At 45.7% G+C, this 19,200-nt stretch overlaps 1 protein-coding gene across 1 annotated transcript in view; it reads left to right on the forward strand.

The window, feature by feature from the left end:
• The window catches only part of ikbke (inhibitor of nuclear factor kappa B kinase subunit epsilon), an 86,781-nt gene that overhangs the window by 11,015 nt on the left and 56,566 nt on the right, over nt 1-19,200 (forward strand). The window contains exons 3-8 of the mRNA XM_055654381.1: nt 893-1,033; nt 3,241-3,370; nt 6,495-6,676; nt 8,780-8,940; nt 12,131-12,241; nt 17,546-17,725. Coding sequence (XP_055510356.1) covers nt 893-1,033; nt 3,241-3,370; nt 6,495-6,676; nt 8,780-8,940; nt 12,131-12,241; nt 17,546-17,725 — 905 coding nt within the window. The remainder of the gene's footprint in view (nt 1-892; nt 1,034-3,240; nt 3,371-6,494; nt 6,677-8,779; nt 8,941-12,130; nt 12,242-17,545; nt 17,726-19,200) is intronic.

Here is a 19,200-nt window from a genome sequence, read left to right on the forward strand (position 1 = left end):
GATACATGATAATGGAATAACATTTAGCGATCATAGTCAAAGTAAGAAATGTTGCTGTAGGAGTAGGGGATTTAACAGTATGGAGCGATTGTAATACGTGATTGTAGATCTGATTCTGTGACTAGAACGCAAATAGTCGCCTGGATTGGGAGCCATCTTGGAAGTGTGGACTCTGACTATTCTCGGCCTGTCCAAGTTACTATGATGGATTCATCTCTGCTCTCTGTGGAACTGCCGGCCTTTGTGGAATTGACACTTTCAGCAGAAGAAAGGAAAAGTAAAAGTGAAATTGTTAGTAATGTTAGTTCAAATCTCAGGAAATGGTTAATATTAGAGAATGTGGTATAGGACCACATGTTGGTGGTTTGATTTTTATCCAAGCAGTGATAGTCACAAGAAGTAAAGTAATCAAACAGGACATTTATGTAATAATGGAGTCATTGACTTGGATGTGATGTAGGAGAATGTGGATCTGAAGGACCTGATGAAATTGTAAGTAGATGGGCACTGATTTACTTGATGCTAAACGGTAACCAAAGGGCGGCACGGTGGCGCAGCGGTAGAGTTTCTGCCTTACAGCGGCAGAAACCGGGTTCGATGCCGACTACAGGTGCTGTCTGTACGGAGTTTGTACGTTTTCCCCGTGACCTGTGTGGGTCTCGGAGATCTTTGATTTCCTCCCACACTACAACGACGTACAGGTTTGTAGGTTAATTGACTGGTATAAGTGTAAATTGACCCTAGTGTGTGTAGGATGGTGTTAATGTGCGGGGATCGCTGGTAGGCGCAGACTCGTGGGTCGAGTGGCCTGTTTCAGCGCAGTATCTCTAAACTAAACTAAATCTTTGCCTTTTCTCATACAGTTTCTAACAGTTTCAACATTTACTTGCAGCAAACTGGCGATCATTATGCTGTCAAAGTGTTCAATCATGTCAGTTATCTGCGTCCGTATGAAGTGCAGATGAGAGAGTTTGACATGTTGCGCAAATTAAACCACAAGAACATTGTGAAGCTCTTGGCAGTGGAGGAAGTGGTGAGTGTGGTATTCTGTCACTGCCTCTGTAATGGCAATTTCAAACTATTCCCAGCTTCAGCTATCCATTGCCGTTACTACACAGGCAGGGAGGAGTGATCGTATGCAGAAGATAAAAGAAACGGATCCCCCAGTCGTTCTTTCCAGTTTAATTGATTCTTTATTGAGGTAGATGTACAGACAAAGAAGTGAACATACCAGATACACAAATGGTATATTTCCGTTCTTACTGTCTGATCTGGTAAAAACTGTATTCTTTCTCCACTCTGATAACAGACAACAGACAATAGGTGCAGGAGTAGGCCATTCAGCCCTTCGAGCCAGCACCGTCATTCAATGCGATCATGGCTGACCATCCCCAATCAGTACCCCGTTCCTGCCTTCTCCCCATATCCCCTGACTCCGCTACCTTTAAGAGCCCTATCTAGCTCTCTCTTGAAAGCATCCAGAGAACTGGCCTCCACCGCCCTTTTGAGGCAGAGAATTCCACAGACTCACCACTCTCTGTGAGAAAAACTGTTTCCATGTCTCCGTTCTAAATGGCTTACCCCTTATTCTTAAACTGTGGCCCCTGGTTCTGGACTCCCCCAACATCGGGAATATTTTTCCTGCCTCTAGTGTGTCCAAACCCTTAACAACCTTGATCTGACCACTCCCTGTGACTACGCTATATGTAACGTTCATCTACCTATCAAATGCCCATCCTCAAGCGTTCAAAATAATTCTGCCAGAAATATCGAGACAAAATAATAAAATATGCTAACAGTTACTAGACTAAAGGGCCTGCCCCACTTTCACGAGGCAATTCACGGATTCTCCCGAGTTTTCCCCTGATTCAAACTCGCAGAATGTTGGTGACGAGTCTGTATGAGGTCGTGGGAGTTTGTAGATATATCGTAGCGGCTCGTTATGCTAGCCGTAGGTACTCGTGGCATCGGGCAAGTCGGGACGTTTCTTCCAGCCCGATAAAAAATGTCCACGAGTAAAAAAATGGTGGGGATAAAAGAATTAAGTCATGAAAGTGGCAGAGGCCCTCAAGCATGAATGGCCCCTACAACCTCTTTAGAAGGAAAATTGCAACACAATCAGGATTGGAAACCTGATAAAACAAAGTAAGTGCCCCCAATGCCCCCTCACCCGAACCACCTTCCCCCCAATTTCCCACCACCAGCAATTATAAGGACCACACAAGGATTCCTCAACTGCTTGTTACCCGGAGTTCAGCTCCCTGAGTCTCTGAGACTATTGTGAACTGTCAGGACTCCAGTGAGTTTCCACTTCTGCAATGGTTGACAGACACAAAAAGCTGGAATAACTCAGTGGGTCAGACAGCGTCTCTGGAGAAAAGGAATAGGTGACGTTTCGGGTCGAGTCCCTTCTTCAGACTGAGAGTCGGGGGAAAGGGAAACAAGAGATATAGACAGTGATGTAGAACGATACAGAACACATGAATGAAAGATATGCTGAATAGCAATGATGACAAAGGGAACAGGCCATTGTTAGCTGTGGGCTAGTGAGAACGAGTAGAGACGATGAGACTTAACAAGATGACTTTGAAGCTGGTACGACATGGGTGAGGGAGCGATGGAGAGAGAGGGAATGCACAGGCTCCTTGAATTTAGAGAAATCAATATTCAAACCACTGCCCAAGCGAAATATGAGATGCTGTTCCTCCAATTTGCATTTAGCCTCACTCTGACAATGGAGGAGGCCTAGGACAGAAAGGTCAGTGTGGGACTGTGAAGTGGAATTAAAGTGTTTGGCAACCAGGAGATCAGGTAGGTCCAGGCAGACTGAGCGAAGGTGTTCAGCTAGACGAGCGCCCAGATTACATTTGGTTTCACCGATGTATAAGAGTCCACATCTTGAACAGCGGACACCTGCTCCACAATGTGTAATGTGGGTGATCACCTTAAGGAACAGTTTCCTCCAGATTTGTCTTTTAAATACTTATCTTACCGAAAGGAGGAACAGGTTTGAGGGGGGGGGGGGTCAACTCACTCCTCCTATTCCCAGAACCACAGACAGATACCGAGGGCATATTCCATAAAATCCCAGTCTGCTGGGTTGATCTGGTGTAGCTGCTGCAAGCGGTGAATTGTCAGAAGTGACTCGGGCACCATCCAGGGTACCACCCCCACCTTGCACGCTGCTTCCACAGCCATGGGAGTGAGACTGAGACACTTCTCGTTGTGCCTGTCCTCCAGGGAAGCACCAAGCAGAAGGTCCTTGTGATGGAATACTGCGCCGGCGCAAGTCTGCATAATGTTTTGGAGGAATCGGAAAACGCATTTGGTCTGTCGGAATCGGAGTTCCTGATTGTCCTGCAGAGTGTTGGTAAGACTCAACAAGATTGTGCGCAACTCGATTAAAGTTGTCGTGGTGGAAGGAGCTTTGAAAATTGGTGGCTGGGGCAGTGAGAAGCAAAAGTACCAGGTAAACCTGTCCTCTAAGGCTGCCTCTTACCATCAAGGGTGGTTGAACATTCAACAGTTAGGGTCACAATGATTTGGGTTCAGTCTTGACCTTGAGCACAACTCTGTTGTCCCTGGGACCATGCAGGTTTCCTCCACATGCTTAGAGTCAGAGAGTTATAGAATCACAGAGTCGTCATAATGGCGGCACGGTGGCAGAAGTTGCTGCCTTACAGCGCCAGATCCTGGGTTCGATCCTGACTATGGGTGCTGTCTGTATAGAGTTTGTACATTATCCCAGCGACCACATGGGTTTTCTCCAGGAGCTCTGGGTTCCTCCCACATTCCAAAGATGTACAGGTTTGTAGGTTTAATGGCTTTGGTAAAAATGGTCAATTGTCCCTAGTGTGTAGGAAAGTGCTGGTTTATGGGGATTGCTGGTCGGCATGTACTCGGTGGGCCAATGGGCCTGTTTTTGCATTGTATCTCTAATGTAAATTAAAGCATGGAAACCAGCCCTTTGGCCCAACCATGCCAACCAAGAAACCACATCTACACTAGCCCCACCCTGCCCACGTTTGGCCAATATCCCTCTCCTGCCCATGTACCTGTCCAAGGGTTTGCACAGTGATGCAGCAGTATTATTGCTGCCTTACACACCAGAGACCCCGGTTCGATCCTGTCTGCGGATGCTGTCTGTACGGAGTCTGTACGTTCGCCATGTGACCTGCGTGGGTTTTCTCTGGGAGCTCTGGTTTCCTCCCACACTCCAAAAATGTACAGGTTTGGAGGCTAATTGGCTTTGGTAAGTTGTGAAATTGTCCCTAATGTTTCGGATAGTGTTAGCGTACGGGGTGACTGCCAGTCGGCGCGGACTCGGTGACCCTGTTTCTCTAAAGTGTAAAGTCAACCTATAAAGATGTAAATTGCTCGTTTCTAAGCTACCCCCCAGTCTAGTTTCAGTAAAAACACTGAATCAAGCACTTGAAACAACTAAATTCTATTTTAACAAAAGCGCATTGCAGTTCATTTACTGTACCTATTCCCACCGCGGGATCGATCCTCGTATCTGGGTGATCAAGCCCTCTCGGCCTCACTCAAACAGAGACACTCCAGAAGGTCACGCAATCCCAAGCGCTCTCCCAGAAGATCGACACTGGACCTCATGGCAGCGGACTTTTATATGTCCCGGGATCTCGAGGGGCTGAACCACATGGGGTGGACTCTCAATAACCCAATTACAGATATCGATTAACCCCATACATATCAGACATTTCCCTAACCCAATAACACAACAGCTCATACATTGTATAAGAAAGAAAGCTCTCGAAGGAAGCTAACAAGAACAAACATTGAAACATGTGCCCTGAGAATCAAACAATTTCTCCAAGGCTCAACAGTTTGACCAATCATCAATTAACAGGATGACCATCTTGCAACATTACAGGGGGGTTTCCTTTATTATCATTCAGACCGAAGTCTGAACGAAATTTTGTGCCTGCAGTCATACATACATACAATACAATAAAAAACAACAATAAACACATATTAACATCCACCACAGTGAGTCCACCTAGTACCTCCTCACTGTGATGGAGGCAAAAGTCTTAGGGTCTGCAGTCTCTTCCCTCCTCTTCTCCCTCTGCGCTGCGGCGATACCGCACTGGGCGATGTTAAAACAGTCCCGCGGCTCAATCACCGCGGCCCGGGGTGGTCGAAGCTTCCGTCCACCAGTCCTGCTGCCGCAGCCGCTGGCTCGCGGCCGAACCCCGGACTCAAGTCACCGCCGCAAGAACGCCGTCCCAGCCACCGGAGCACCGTTCCAGCCCCGAGCCGGATCGCCCTCACGTAAGCGCCGTTCAGCCTCGCGCCAGGTCGCCATCCCGACATGGGCGCCGCTCCTCCCTCGGGCTGGGCCGTCCCGACACGGGCGCCGCTCCTCCCTTGGGTTGGGAGCGCCGTACCTCCCCGAGCTCGGCCACTCCGACGGGAGCACCGTTCCTCCCTCGTGCTGGCCGCCCTCACGGGATTGTCACAGCCCCTCACGGAGCCCTGTTCAAGCCCCGAGCCGGACCGTCCTCACGTCAGCAAGCTCAGGGCGAGTCCTGGCGGGCTCTGACTCCTGAGCCTCGAAGTCGCCAGCTCCGCCATTAGGCCTCAGCGCAGACAGAGGCAGAGAAGGGGAATACGACAAAAAAGTCACATTCCCCCCGCAGGGAGAGACAGCAAACCCTGTTTCAACCCCCCCACCCCAAAACACAAACTAAAAACCAAAAACTAGACTAACCAAAACGAAAAAAACAACACAAAAAAAGCAAAAACAAACGGAATGCAGGTGAGCCGCTGCTGCCAGGGCAGCGCCGCCACTTCCGGAAGCGCTGCCCTGACCCCTTGTGTATGTATCCTTGTGTTATGTATACTGTTTGCAATGCTTTTGCAGCGGCCCAATAGAAATGATGCATTTAAGGTTAGTTTGCAAAACCACTATACATGTTATCAATTTAAGAGAAGCATGGAGAACATCTGGACCCTTCACCATCCTGCAAATCAGTCTGAGCCTAGACTGGCTGGCGCCAATCAAAGCCTGTAAAGTACAGCTGACAAGGGTTAAGCAATTCTGACAAGTGCAGGGATCCTCCATTTTATGATGTCTTTAATTTAGCCAATATTAACAAAGACACACGAGACTGCAGATGCTGAAATGTTGAGCAAAAAATCAAATTGTTGGAGGAACACAAGGGGTCTGGCATCCTTTGAGGAGGGAGATGCACAGATAACGTTTCAGCTTGGGGCACTTCTTCAGACCTGTCCCATCTGCCTGCGTTAGGTCCATATCCTTCTACACCTGGGTCCCGATGGGAAACGTCATTTGTCCATTATCCTCCCCAAATGCTGCCTGGCCCACTGAGTTCCTCCAGCAGTTTGATTTTTGCCCTGTCCAGGTCAAATGGATTGGGCAATATGACCCTTTTATGGATTCAAATATCATATCTTGACTGGATTTTTTCTCTCTTTCTCTGCGACAACTCACTCTTTCTCTGTGCCAGTTGCTGGCATGAACCAGTTGAGGGAGAATGGTGTAGTGCATCGGGACATTAAGCCAGGGAACATCATGCGAGTGGTTGGAGAGGATGGTCAATCAGTCTATAAACTGACCGACTTTGGAGCAGCCCGAGAACTGGAGGATGATGAACAGTTCATGTCACTTTATGGCACCGAGGAGTATTTGGTTAGTAACCTTCTAATAATATCATTAACATATTGTTGTACATTATACACGTGGAGGGATGCCATAAATGTTGTTTTCAATTCTAAATGGGATAAACTATCCACGTGATAAGGTTGTTCACTTTGTCTGCTACAGCTGAAGATAATAACATGATGTGTGCTTGAAGCTGGTTAAATTAAAATCAAAATGCATTGAACATATAAGCAGAAGTTGGCAAATGAAATTTAACTTAGCCAAATGATGAGCGGCACAGTGGTACAGCAGTAGTTGCTGCCTTACAGCGCCAGAGACCCAGGTTCAATCCTGACTACGGGTGCTGTCTGTACGGAGTTTGTACGTTCTCCCTGTGAGCGTGTGGGTTTTCTTTGGGTGCTCCAGTTTCCTCCCGCACTCCAGAGACGTGTAGCATTGTAGGTTAATTGGCTTTGATAATATTGTAAAATGATCTCTGGTGTGTAGGATAGTACTAGTGTACGGGGTGATCGCTGTTCAACATGGACTCAGTGTGCCAAAGGGCCTGTTTCCATTCGGTATCTCTAAAGTCTAAAGTAAAGTCTAAAGTCTAATCATGGCATCATCAAATTTAAATCTAAAAGGAGAGAACACAATGTGTTCTGGGTAGAGGGAGATAGAATGAGGTCCATACAGTCTCATGGGGCCTTTCTACACATACCCGAAATGTCACCCATTCCATATAACCATATAACCATATAACAATTACAGCACGGAAACAGGCCAACAAATTTTTTTTTTTCCCCTTAGTCCCACCTGCCTGCACTCATACCATAACCCTCTATTCCCTTCTCATCCATATGTCTATCCAATTTATTTTTAAATGATACCAATGAACCTGTCTCCACCACTTCCACTGGAAGCTCATTCCACACCGCTACCACTCTCTGAGTAAAGAAGTTCCCCCTCATATTACCCCTAAACTTCTGTCCCTTAATTCTGAAGTCATGTCCTCTTGTTTGAATCTTCCCTATCCTCAAAGGGAAAAGCTTGTCCACATCAACTCTGTCTATCCCTCTCATCATTTTAAAGACCTCTATCAGGTCCCCCCCTTAACCTTCTGCGCTCCAGAGAATAAAGACAAAACTATCCTGCACACATTTTACAAACTCCAACCCATCCAGCCCATTTACAGAATGTGTTTCCCAGTCTATGTGTGGAAAGTTGAAATCTCCCACAATCACTACCTTGTGCTTACTACTAATATCTGCTATCTCCTTACATATTTGCTCTTCCAATTCTCGTTCCCCGTTTGGCGGTCTATAATACACCCCTATAAGAGTTGCTACACCTTTCCCACTTCCCAATTCCACCCAAATAGCCTCCCTAGATGAGCCCTCCAATCTATCCTGCCAAAGCACTGCTGTAATATCTTCCCTGACTAGCAATGCAACACCTCCACCTCTTGCCCCTCCAATTCTATCACACCTGAAGCAGCGAAATCCTGGAATATTTAGTTTCCAATCACAGCCCTCCTGCAACCACGTTTCACTGATCGCCACAACATCATACTTCCAGGTGTCTATCCAGACTCTAAGCTCATCCACCTTTCTTACAATGCTCCTAGCATTAAAATATGCACATTTAAGAAAACCCCCGTCTCTTATTCTCTGTTTATTTCCTTTTTTTTCTTTCTCCTCTTGTGTCCGAGTGCTTCCCATTTCTGCTTCCTGCCTCCCATTCTGTCTACTACCTTTCGCTATTTGAGTCCCTCGCCCCAACCATTCTAGTTTAAAGTCTCCCCAGCTGCCTTTGCAAATTTCCCCGCTAGGATTCCTTCTCTCCAGAGATGATGCCTGTCCCGTTGAGTTACTCCAGCATTTTGTGGCCTTCCTGGCAGTTTTAAGAAGGCGCCCTTAAAGTTTCATCCATGTTCTATGCGGAGTTACCTGATGTCAACTGACTGCCACTGGAGCGTGGAGGGAAAATCATCTCCAGGTGCCAACTGCTAACATATTGTGTAAAATGCTGTTATGTGGACATAACTACTGGGTATAGAAAGGGAGAATGGACCAGGTGTATTGAACAGACTGTCCTTCCCAGCATTCACTCTATGCTTTCGTTACCTAGTTTGCCTTTGTGTGTCTGCAGCATCCGGATATGTATGAGCGCGCTGTCCTTCGTAAGCCACAGAACAAGAAGTATGGGGTCACGGTGGATCTGTGGAGTATCGGTGTGACATTTTACCAAACAGCTACTGGCAGTCTACCTTTCATTCCATATGGAGGGCCCCGCAAGAACAAGGAGATGATGTATGTCAATTACAGTGGCAATTTTGAATCTTACTTATTGTAATCAATGCAATTTTTCATTCACAAATCTATCTGTATATGAGTTCATACTTCGTTACCTTCCCTTGTTATTCTATCCCATCCAGTTTCCTTGATCTGGACACATAAACAATGAATTTGCTAAAACATTCTTTGGGACATCCTCAGGTTATGAAGCATGCTACAGAGATGCTTGCCTATAGAACATAGAACAGTGCAGCACAGAACGGGCCCTTCAACCCACAATATTTGTGCCGAACATGATGCCTAGATATGTTGATCTCATATGCCTTTACATGAGTTATATATTCCCCAAACATCCACGTGCCTATTTAAAATCATCCTAAATGCCATTATTGTCCACTACCACCCCCCGGCAATGCGTTCCAGGGTTCACCGCTCTCTGCAAGAAAAAAAAAACTTGTCCCGCACATCTCCATTAAACTTTCCCCCTCTCTCCTTATAGCTATGCTCTAGTTTTGAGCATTTCCACCCTGGGCCTGTCCAACCTATCTATGCCTCTCATGATTTTATATGCTTCTATCGAAGTCTCACCTCAACCTGCGATGTTCTAGAGAAAACAATCCAAGCCTACCCAACCCAACCGCTTCATGTTGCTGAAACCCTCAACCCAGGTGCCCTTCTGGTAAATCTCCTCTGCACGCTCTCCAAAGCCTCCGTACCTTTACTGTAATCAAGTGACCAGAAGAGCATGCAATATCTAAATGCAGCCGAACCGAAATCCTGTAGTTGCATCATGACTTCCTGATTGTTATTCAATGCACCTTACAATAAAAAGCCTTGAGATGTTCCTTAATCCTACTCATCAATGAGATTTCATGGCCCCTTTCGGCCCTTTTCATCATCCGCTTGAGATATACTCTTTTCTACGAGTATATTTGTCATAAGCCCTGCCTGCCTGACGCCACCTTCTTAAACATGCCTTTCTTTTTTCCAATCCATTAAAAAAAAATCCTTTTATCCCATCTTTTTTATCCATTCCAGTTACATCCAGAATGCATAAAATATTGCAGCTCAGAAATGTTGGATAAAAATAGAGAATACTGCATGCTGACGAACATCAGTGGGGCAAGGAATAGAATAATTCTTCCAATAGAAATGGAAAGAATAGCAGAAGCAACAGTGTGAAGACAGTAGAAGTATTAGTGAATGGGTGATCGAAGGGTAACATGGGCCGAAGGGCCTGTTTCCAGGCTACATCTTTCAATCAGTCATTTCTCTCATTATGTTTTAAACATGTGCATATTGAGACCAGATAAGATTTAGAAAAAATAATCATGAGGTTCTGTGACTTCATGAAAGGCAAGAAATCTCACATGATAAAAAAAAAGAAGGACTATGTTCAAGCCTAGGTCTATGACCAGTGGAGATCTGCAGGGATCTGTACTGAGACAGATGCTGTTTGTGATATGCGTTAATGACTTGGATGTAAACATGGACGGGTTTAACAGTAAAGGACCTGTCCCACTTAGGTGTTATTTGCGCGACATCATTTACGCGTCACAATGCACGATGCGCGCATGGCGTGTGGTGAGACGTGGTGGCGTAGGCAGTGGCGCGCGGTGCCCCAGGATTTTGGGATTCTCAAAATCCTCGCGCGCAACCTGCGTGATTGGCAAATGACACCCAAGAGGGACAGGCCCTTGAGTTTGCCGATGACACCAAGATTGCAGAGGTCGTGAACTGTGAGATTGGCTGACAAAGTATATAGTGGGATTCAGATCAGCTGCTGAAATGGGCAGAGAAATGGCAGATGGAGTTTAATCCTTGCAAGATGTAAGTGGAAATATACAATTAATGGCATGACCCCTAACAACATTGATGTACAGAGGGATCTTGGGGTCCTAGTCCATAACTCCCTGAAAGTGGCAACACAAGTGGATGGAGTGGTAAAGAAGGCATATGGTATGCTTCCTTTCATAGGTTTAAGCCATTGAGTACAAGAGTCAGGAAGTCATGATTCAGCTTTATAGGACTTTGGCTAGGCCATATTCAGAGTGGTAGCGGTGTGAAATGAGCTTCCAGTGGAAGTGGTGTCGGCAGGTTCGTTGGTATCATTTAAAAATAAATTGGATAGGCATATGGATGAGAAGGGAATGGAGGATTATGGTATGAGTGCAGGCAGGTGGGACTAAGGGAAAAAAGTTGTTCGGCACGGACTTGTAGGGCCAAGATGGCCTGTTTCCGTGCTGTAATTGTTATATGGTTATATGGTTATATTAAGAGTCTTACATGCAGTTCTGATCGTCCCGTTGCAGGAAGGTTGTGGTGGCTTGGAAAGCATACAAAAGTTTACCAGAAATATATATTTTTTAAAAGGTACAAAGTGCTGGAGTAACTCAGCGGCTCAGGCAGCATCTCTGAAGAACATGGATAGGTGACTGTTCGGGTTGGCGCTCTTCTTCAGACTGGTTGGGCCTTGTTCAGTTTTACCGGAATTATGCCTGGGTCGGGGGGTATTAGCTACAGGGAGAGGTTGAACAGGCTTGGATTGTTTTCTCTGGAAATGCTGGAGTTTGCGGGGAAACCTGACAGAAGTACATAAAATTACGATAGTGTTGACAGTCAGAACCCTTTCCCCAGGTTCGAAAAATCAATAACTAGAGGGCATGGCGTTAAGATGAGAGGGGAAAAGTTTAAAGGAAATGTGCAGGTACATGAATGAGGCTGTTGAGTCTGTTGATGAGGGTGGTTGAGGCTGATACAATAGTAGCGTTGAAGAGACTTCTGGATAGATATATGAATGTGAAGGAAATGGAGGGATATGGATTATGTGCAGGCAGATATGAGGTAGTCTTGGCATCATATGCGGCACAGACATTGTGGGCCAAAGGGCGTAGTCTTGTGCTGTACTATGTATAATGTAAATGAAGGTACAAGGTCAATGAAAATGGGATAATTGAAGAGAGGGTGGAGCTGGAGGTGGTGTAATCGGCAGCAGTAAGATCATTACCAACACCCATGGTTTTCCATTCCACACACAAGTTCTAACTCTGTCTGTACCAGTAGACCTTAGTTTGTTTGATGTGGCCGATCATGGTCCTGCTGGCAAGGCTGGCACGTCATCGCTTGGCGAATCTTCACATGATAACATCTGATTCAACTCGGAGGTTGGCCAGTTCTTCACCGTCTTTAAATGATTTTATTTCAGGCATAAAATCACAACAGAGAAGCCGGAGGGAATGATAGCAGGAGTGCAGCACAGAGATTGTGGCCCAGTGGAGTGGAGCAAGGAGCTGCCCATCACCTGCAGGCTCTCAGAGTAAGTCTTCCACAGACACGGTCTAACGCAGCAAACTTTCCCTCACTTTTTGGCCATTGAGAAGATGGGAGGCAGGATTCCCATGCATTTAACTTCAATTCTATTGGGTTGCTCTGAAGTTGCAACTGAGGTCGTGGAAACAACACTGAACATTGACTTCTCTAACTTCAAGGAATCCTTGATTCCCTCTCTCTTCATCTCTCCTTCTTCCCAGTTCTCCGACCAGTCTTACTGTCTCTGCTTTGTTTGCTTTGTTGTTACATTCTCCCAGCTAAAAGTGATCTATTCTACATTTTCCTTGATCTCCATTCCCTTTGTCCTGTTTTCACACCACACACTTCCTTGTCTATGTATCTCCCTCTCCCCTGACGTCAGTCTGAAGAAGGGTCTCGACCCAAAACGTCACCCATTCCATCTCTCCAGAGATGCTGTCTGGCCCGCTGAGTTACTCCAGCATTTTGGGTCTATCTTCGGTTTAAACCCACATCTGCAGTTCCTTTCTACACAACACTGAACATGTAATGGAACATGAAGGGAGATGGCTATTCAGCTGCTAAACTATTGTTCCATCAATCATGCATAGCCGGTCTGATGCAGACAATAATGATCAAAGACTCTTTGATGTGTCCCCAAGATACAGTTAGGTCTGAGTCAAAAGGTTGAAGGTTCAAACTAACTAAAAGACAGGGGTATTAAGTGCTGGGAGATGCTTGTATGGCGTATGAAGGGTGATCGTATAGAGGTGTATAAAATCATGAGAGGAATAGATCGGGTAGATGCACAGTCTCTTGCCCAGAGTAGGTGAATCGAGGATCAGAGTACATAGGTTTAAGGTGAAGGGGAAAAGATCTAATAGGAATCTGAGGGGTAACTAATCAAAGCATGGTGGGTGTATGGAACATGCTGCCAGAGGAGGTAGTTGAGGCAGGGACTATCCCATTGTTTAAGAAACAGTTAGACAGGTACATGGATAGGACAGGTCTGGAAGGATATGGCCCAAACAGGTGGGACTAATGTAGCCGGGACATGTTGGCCGTTGTGGGCAAGTTGGGCCGAAGGGCCTGTTTCCATGCTTTATCACTATAGTCAATCAATAGTCAATAGTCAATTTAATTGTCATTTGGACCCCTGGAGGCCCAAACGAAATGCCGTTTCTGCAGCCATACATTACAACAAATAGACCCCAGACACAACATAATTTACATTTTACATAAACATCCATCACATTGCTGTGATGGAAGGCCAAAAAAAACTATGACTATGAGACTATCGGAATGCTGTTTTTAAATAAATGGTCATACCACAATGATTATCTTCCAGCGTGATATGCACGGAAATGAATGTTGAAACACTGTTAAAGGTTTCAAAGGTCTTTTATTGTCACGTGAACCAATTAAGGTACAGTGATATGCAAATTACCATACAGCCACACAAAAAAAACGCACCAAGACACACAACTATATAAAAGTTAACATAAACATCCACCACAGTGGTTTCCCCACATTCCCCACTGTGATGGAAGGCAATAAAGTCCAATCTTCTTCCTCTTTATTCTTCCGTGGTCAGGGAACGCACCATCCATCGGGGCGATCGAAACTCCCGTGTCGAGGTGGTCGAAGCTCCTGCGGCTTGGAGTTCCCGGTCGGTCTCTAACCAGAGACCGCAAGCTCCATGATGTTAAAGTTCACAAGCACCCGCGATGGAGCTCTCGAAGTCGGTAGCCAGCAAAGGCCGCCAACTCATTGATGTTAGGCCACAGTGCGGACGGAAATGCGATACGGAAAAAAATAACATCTCCCCCCCCCACCCACCACACATAAAACAAGCTAAAGAACACTAAAAACGTACATTTAACGCATACCATTAACACAAGACCAGCTGGTAAATTATTTCATTTCATGTGGGACTCTTACACACACTATTAAAATAATTTGTTAGTTGAAATTATATGAGATTGTGGACCCATTCACAGTTTCATGTGGTTGACCATCAGGACAGTTCCACAGAGAATAAGTGATAGGGGCAGAATTCGGCCCATCAGGTCTGCTCCACCATTCAATCATGGCTAATCTATCTCTCTCTACTAAACCCATTCTCCTGCCATCTCCCCCTCACCGTAACCCCTGACACCTGTACTAACCAAATAAGTCTTACTGAGGTACAGTTCCAAATGGTGACTTCTCATTGCTATGAGGTACCACAGTTACCTTCAGAGTGACTGCACCTCTTTGTGATTGAACTCTGTAGTCACTGATTCTCAGAGACAGTGGCCCCCCCCCCCCCCCCCATCTCTGTGAATGCTCCACAGTCACCCACTCCCACTGGCAGATAGTTCCTTGTGCAATGCTCGGTGGGATGCTAGACGCAAAAAAGCTGCAGTAACCCAGCGGGGCAGACAGCATCTCTGGAGATAAGGCATAGGTGATGATTTGGGTCGTTGCCGTTCTTCCGAGTGGGTGTGGGAGTGTGGGTTCCACAGGAATTGACGCTTCCTGTTTTCAGTGTACTTAAACCATGCTCCTAATCCACGCTGGGAAAGATTAGCCAGCCAACCATAAAAACTGCTACATTCTTATTTTCTGTGGCTCCACCTGACAGCCATGTAAGGAGGTTGCCAGGGTGTACATGGGGTGGAGGGAAGGGAACAATGGGAACATCCAAAATAACCTATTGTAGCGTTAGAGTTATTGCCTTACAGCACGAGACCCAGGTTCAATTCTGACTAAACATAGAAACATCAAAACATTGAGAATAGGTGCCGGAGTAGGCCATTCGGCCCTTCGAGCCCAGCACCACCGTTCAATATGATCATGGCTGATCATCCAAAATCAGTGCCCGTTCCTGTTTTCCTCCCCGTATTCCTTGATTCCGTTAGCCCTAAGAGCTATATCCAACTCTCTCTTGAATATATCCAGTGAATTGGCCTCCACTGCCTTTTTTGGCAGAGTATTTCACAGATTCACAACTCTCTGGGTGAAAATGTTTTTCCTCATCTCAGTCTTAAATGACCTACTACTTATTCTTAAACTGTGACCCCTGGTTCTGGACTCCCCCAACATGGGGAACATTTTTCCTGCATCTAGCCTGTCCAATCACTTAAGAATTTTTATGTTTCTATAAGATCTCCTCTCATCATTCTAAATTCCAGTGAATATAAGCTCAGTCGATCCATTCTTTCATCATATGTCAGTCCCACCATCCTGGGAATTAACCTGCTGAACTCCCTCAATAGCAAAAATGTCCTTCCTCAAATTAGGAGACCAAAGTTAGACACAATATTCCAGGTGTGGTCTCACTAGGGCCCTGTACAACTGCAGTAGGACCTCCTTGCTCCTATACTCAAATCCTCTCGCTATGAAGGCCAACATGCCATTAGCTTTCTTCACTGCCTGCTGTACCTGCATGCTTACTTTCAGTGACTGATGTACAAGCACACCCAGGCCTTGTTGCATTGAGCCTTGCGGCACCCCACTAGTCACTGCCTGCCATTCTGAAAAGGGCCCATTAACTCCTACTCTTTGCTTCCTGTCTGCCAACCAGTTCTCTATCCATGTCAATACCCTGCGGCACCCCCAATACCGTGTGCTCTAATTTTGCACACTAATCTCTTGTGTGGGACCTTGTCAATTACTTTTTGAAAGTCAAGATACACCACATCCACTGGCTCTCCCTTATCCATTCTATTTGTTACATCCTCAAGAAATTCCAGAAGATTACTCAAGCATGATTTCCCCTTCATAAATCCATGCTGACTTTGACCGGTCCTATCACTGCTTTCCAAATGCGCTGCTATTACATCTTTAATAATCAACTCAAGCATCTTCCCCAACTGGTCTATAATTCAGTTTTCTCTCTCCCTCCTTCCTTAAAAAATGGGGTTACATTAGCTAGCCTTTAGTCCACAGGAACTGATCCAGAGTCTATAGAACATTGGAAAATGATCACCAATGCATCCACAATTTCTAGGGCCATCTCATTGAGTATCTCCTTGCAGACCATCAGGCCCTGGGGATTTATCTGCCTTCAGACCCAACAGTTTTCCAAACACAATTTCCTGACTAATGTGGATTTCCTTCAGTTCCTCCCTCCCACTTGACCCTCAGTCCTCTGGTATTTCTGGGAGATTGTTTGTGTCTTCCTTAGTGAAGACAGAACCAAAGTACTTGTTCAACTGGTCTGCCATTTCCTTGTTTCCCATTATAAATTCACCTGTTTCTGACTGTAAGGGACATTTGCAGGGATAGACTTGGATTGTTTTCTCTGGAACATAGGAGGTTGACTGGAGACTTGATAGAAATGTATAAAATTATGAATAAAAGTAAAGAGTAAATGTATGCATAATTTACGAAAATTATGAGAGCGTAGACAGACAGAACTATTTTCCCAGGATGGAAATGTTCAACACTAGAGGGCATAGCTATAAGCTGAGTGGGGAGATGTGCGGGCAACTTTTAACATTGTCGGAGACAGATGCGATAGTGGCATTTAAGAAGAGGATCAGAGAGATATGCAGGGATCAGAGGGATATGGATCATGTACAGGCAGATGATATCACATTAACTTAGCATCATGTTTGACACATACATTGTGGGCCGAAGGGCCTGTCTGCTATACTGTTTTATGTTTTTATTGATTTGAGGCAGCTATAATTCTGATGAATGGTGGAGCAGGTGTATGAAGTCATATACCCTCATTTTGGTTCTACAATAAACCCTTGTTGTAACGGGGGGGAGAATGGTGTCCATTATTGCTCATTGTCCACTTTAACCAAGTAAGGGATTACTAAGTGATATAGTATCATTGGATAAGTGGTAGAAACAAAGAACTGCAGAGGTTGGATAATACACGAAAGAACAGAAAGTGCTGGAGTAACTCGGCAGGTGAGACAGCGTCTCAGACTCTCGGTCTGGGCCTGGAGTCCAGGTGAGTTGACGGTCCCAGCATGCTGGTGGCCAGGGGAGAGGCGAGGATCGGCGGAGTCAATGGTCACGGCCCGAGGGCGGCCGACGGCGTGGATGCAGTCGGGGAGATGTTGCGGGCCAGGGATGACGTTGACCCAGCCTGGCGGTGAAGGGCGGTGAGTCCGTCCACTATGGCCGAAATCACATAACGACAGACGTAATTACTCGACAGTTTATTCTATCTCTAATTTTCGCGGGGTTCTCCTAATTTTGTTTTATTGATGGCATCTCCTGCCCATGTTGATGAATGTTGGAGCAGGTGAATGAAGTCATTTACCCTAATTTTGTTCGGATATAACCCTCCCACCTTCTTTCATTTTGTTCCTTTCGAATCTTCCCCCAGAGGCTTAAAGTTCCTGTTGGTTCCCATCCTCGCAAATATCTTGGAGGCCGATCAAGCTAAATGTTGGGGATTTGATCAGTTCTTTGCAGAAACCAATGACATCCTTCATAGAAGTGTGATCCACATCTTCTCACTGCAGCAAGCTACAGTACATAAAGTCTACGTCCATTCCTACAATACGTAAGTATTGCTTCATCTTTCTACGTTTAATTATCTAGTTTGACCATAACCTCTCTGCCTCAAACAAGGGGGAGATGTACTCAAAAAGAGGGCAGATAATTGAGTCAGTGATATTACTTTTCACAGCACAGTGGCTTAGCGGTAGAGTTGCTGTCTTACAGCGCTGGAGACCCGGGTTCGATCCTGACTCTGGGCACTGTTTGTCTGGTGTTTGCACGTTCTCCCTATGACCACGTGGGTTTTCTCCAGGAGCTCGGGTTTCTTCTCACTTTCCAAAGACATGCAGGTTTGTAGGCTAATTGGTTTGATAAAATTGTAAATTGTCCGAAGGATAGTATTAGTGTACGGGGTGATCGCTGGTCACAGAAACATAGGAAAATAGGTGCAGGAGTAGGCCATTCGGCCCTTCGGCCCTTCAAGCCATTCAATATGATCGTGGCTGATCATCTTAAAATCAGTACCTATAAATCTACACCTGCTACTGAACAAATCTTGCAGATAGATAATTCAATTCAAAGCAGGTGAGAGCCTGATTTTAATATTTTAGTCCATCCCATTACACGGGCCGCCTTATGACGAAAGTGATTTTCTTTGTGCATTGATCTGGAAGATTATTTATTGCTTGCTCAGAATGAAATGCCTCCCCTTGTTGCAGAAATGTTGCTATCATTAATTCCAGGGGTAAATCGGCAATTTTACTTCCAAATATCATACTTGTGTAACGCAGAAATAGGTTCTTCCATGTTGATCATTAAGATAATGAATCTGCGCTTGTTATGTAGCCGTTCCTTGGTAATTCAAATACTCAGCTAGATATTTTTAAAATGGAGTTAAAATGTAGTCCCTTCATCCCACAGAGTCTGTGCCCAACATGATGCTAAGACCATCACTTATCTACCTGCACAGAACCCATATCCCATGGTTGAATATGCATATCCAAAAGCCTATCCAAACATCCTTTAAATGCCACAAACGTAATTTCTTCAACAACCAGCCCCGGCAGCGCATTCCAAGCATTCACCACCTTCTGAAAAACTAAAATAGCCTGAAAATCTCCTTTAAACTTTGCCTCTCTCGAAAAGCTATACCCTGTTGTATTTGATTTTTTTCACCCTGGGAAAAAGATTCGGACTGTCTACCACCCTATAAATCCCCTCTTTTTCCTCACCATAAACCTATGCCCTCTGGTTTTAGGCGCACCAATATGGGGAACGTTCTCTTAAGGGCCTGTCCCACTTGGCCGTCATTCGCGCGCCATTTACGGGACCTGTTAGTGTGCGGGTAGCGCAGGACGGGCACATGGAGTGGTGTGAAGGAGTGTGGACATTCGTCCTGCACTAAATCTTCGCGCGCCACTGGCCTGTCGCGTAACTGACGGCCAAAGTGGGACAGGCCCAAGACCCTGGCGAGGCGCAACATCTCACCTCGCAACAGCAGCAGGAGCGGGCAAACGATCGTCGAGCTCGGCCTGGGGC

The sequence above is a fragment of the Leucoraja erinacea genome, chromosome 24 (genome assembly GCF_028641065.1).
Source record: "Leucoraja erinacea ecotype New England chromosome 24, Leri_hhj_1, whole genome shotgun sequence".
NCBI lineage: Eukaryota > Metazoa > Chordata > Chondrichthyes > Rajiformes > Rajidae > Leucoraja > Leucoraja erinaceus.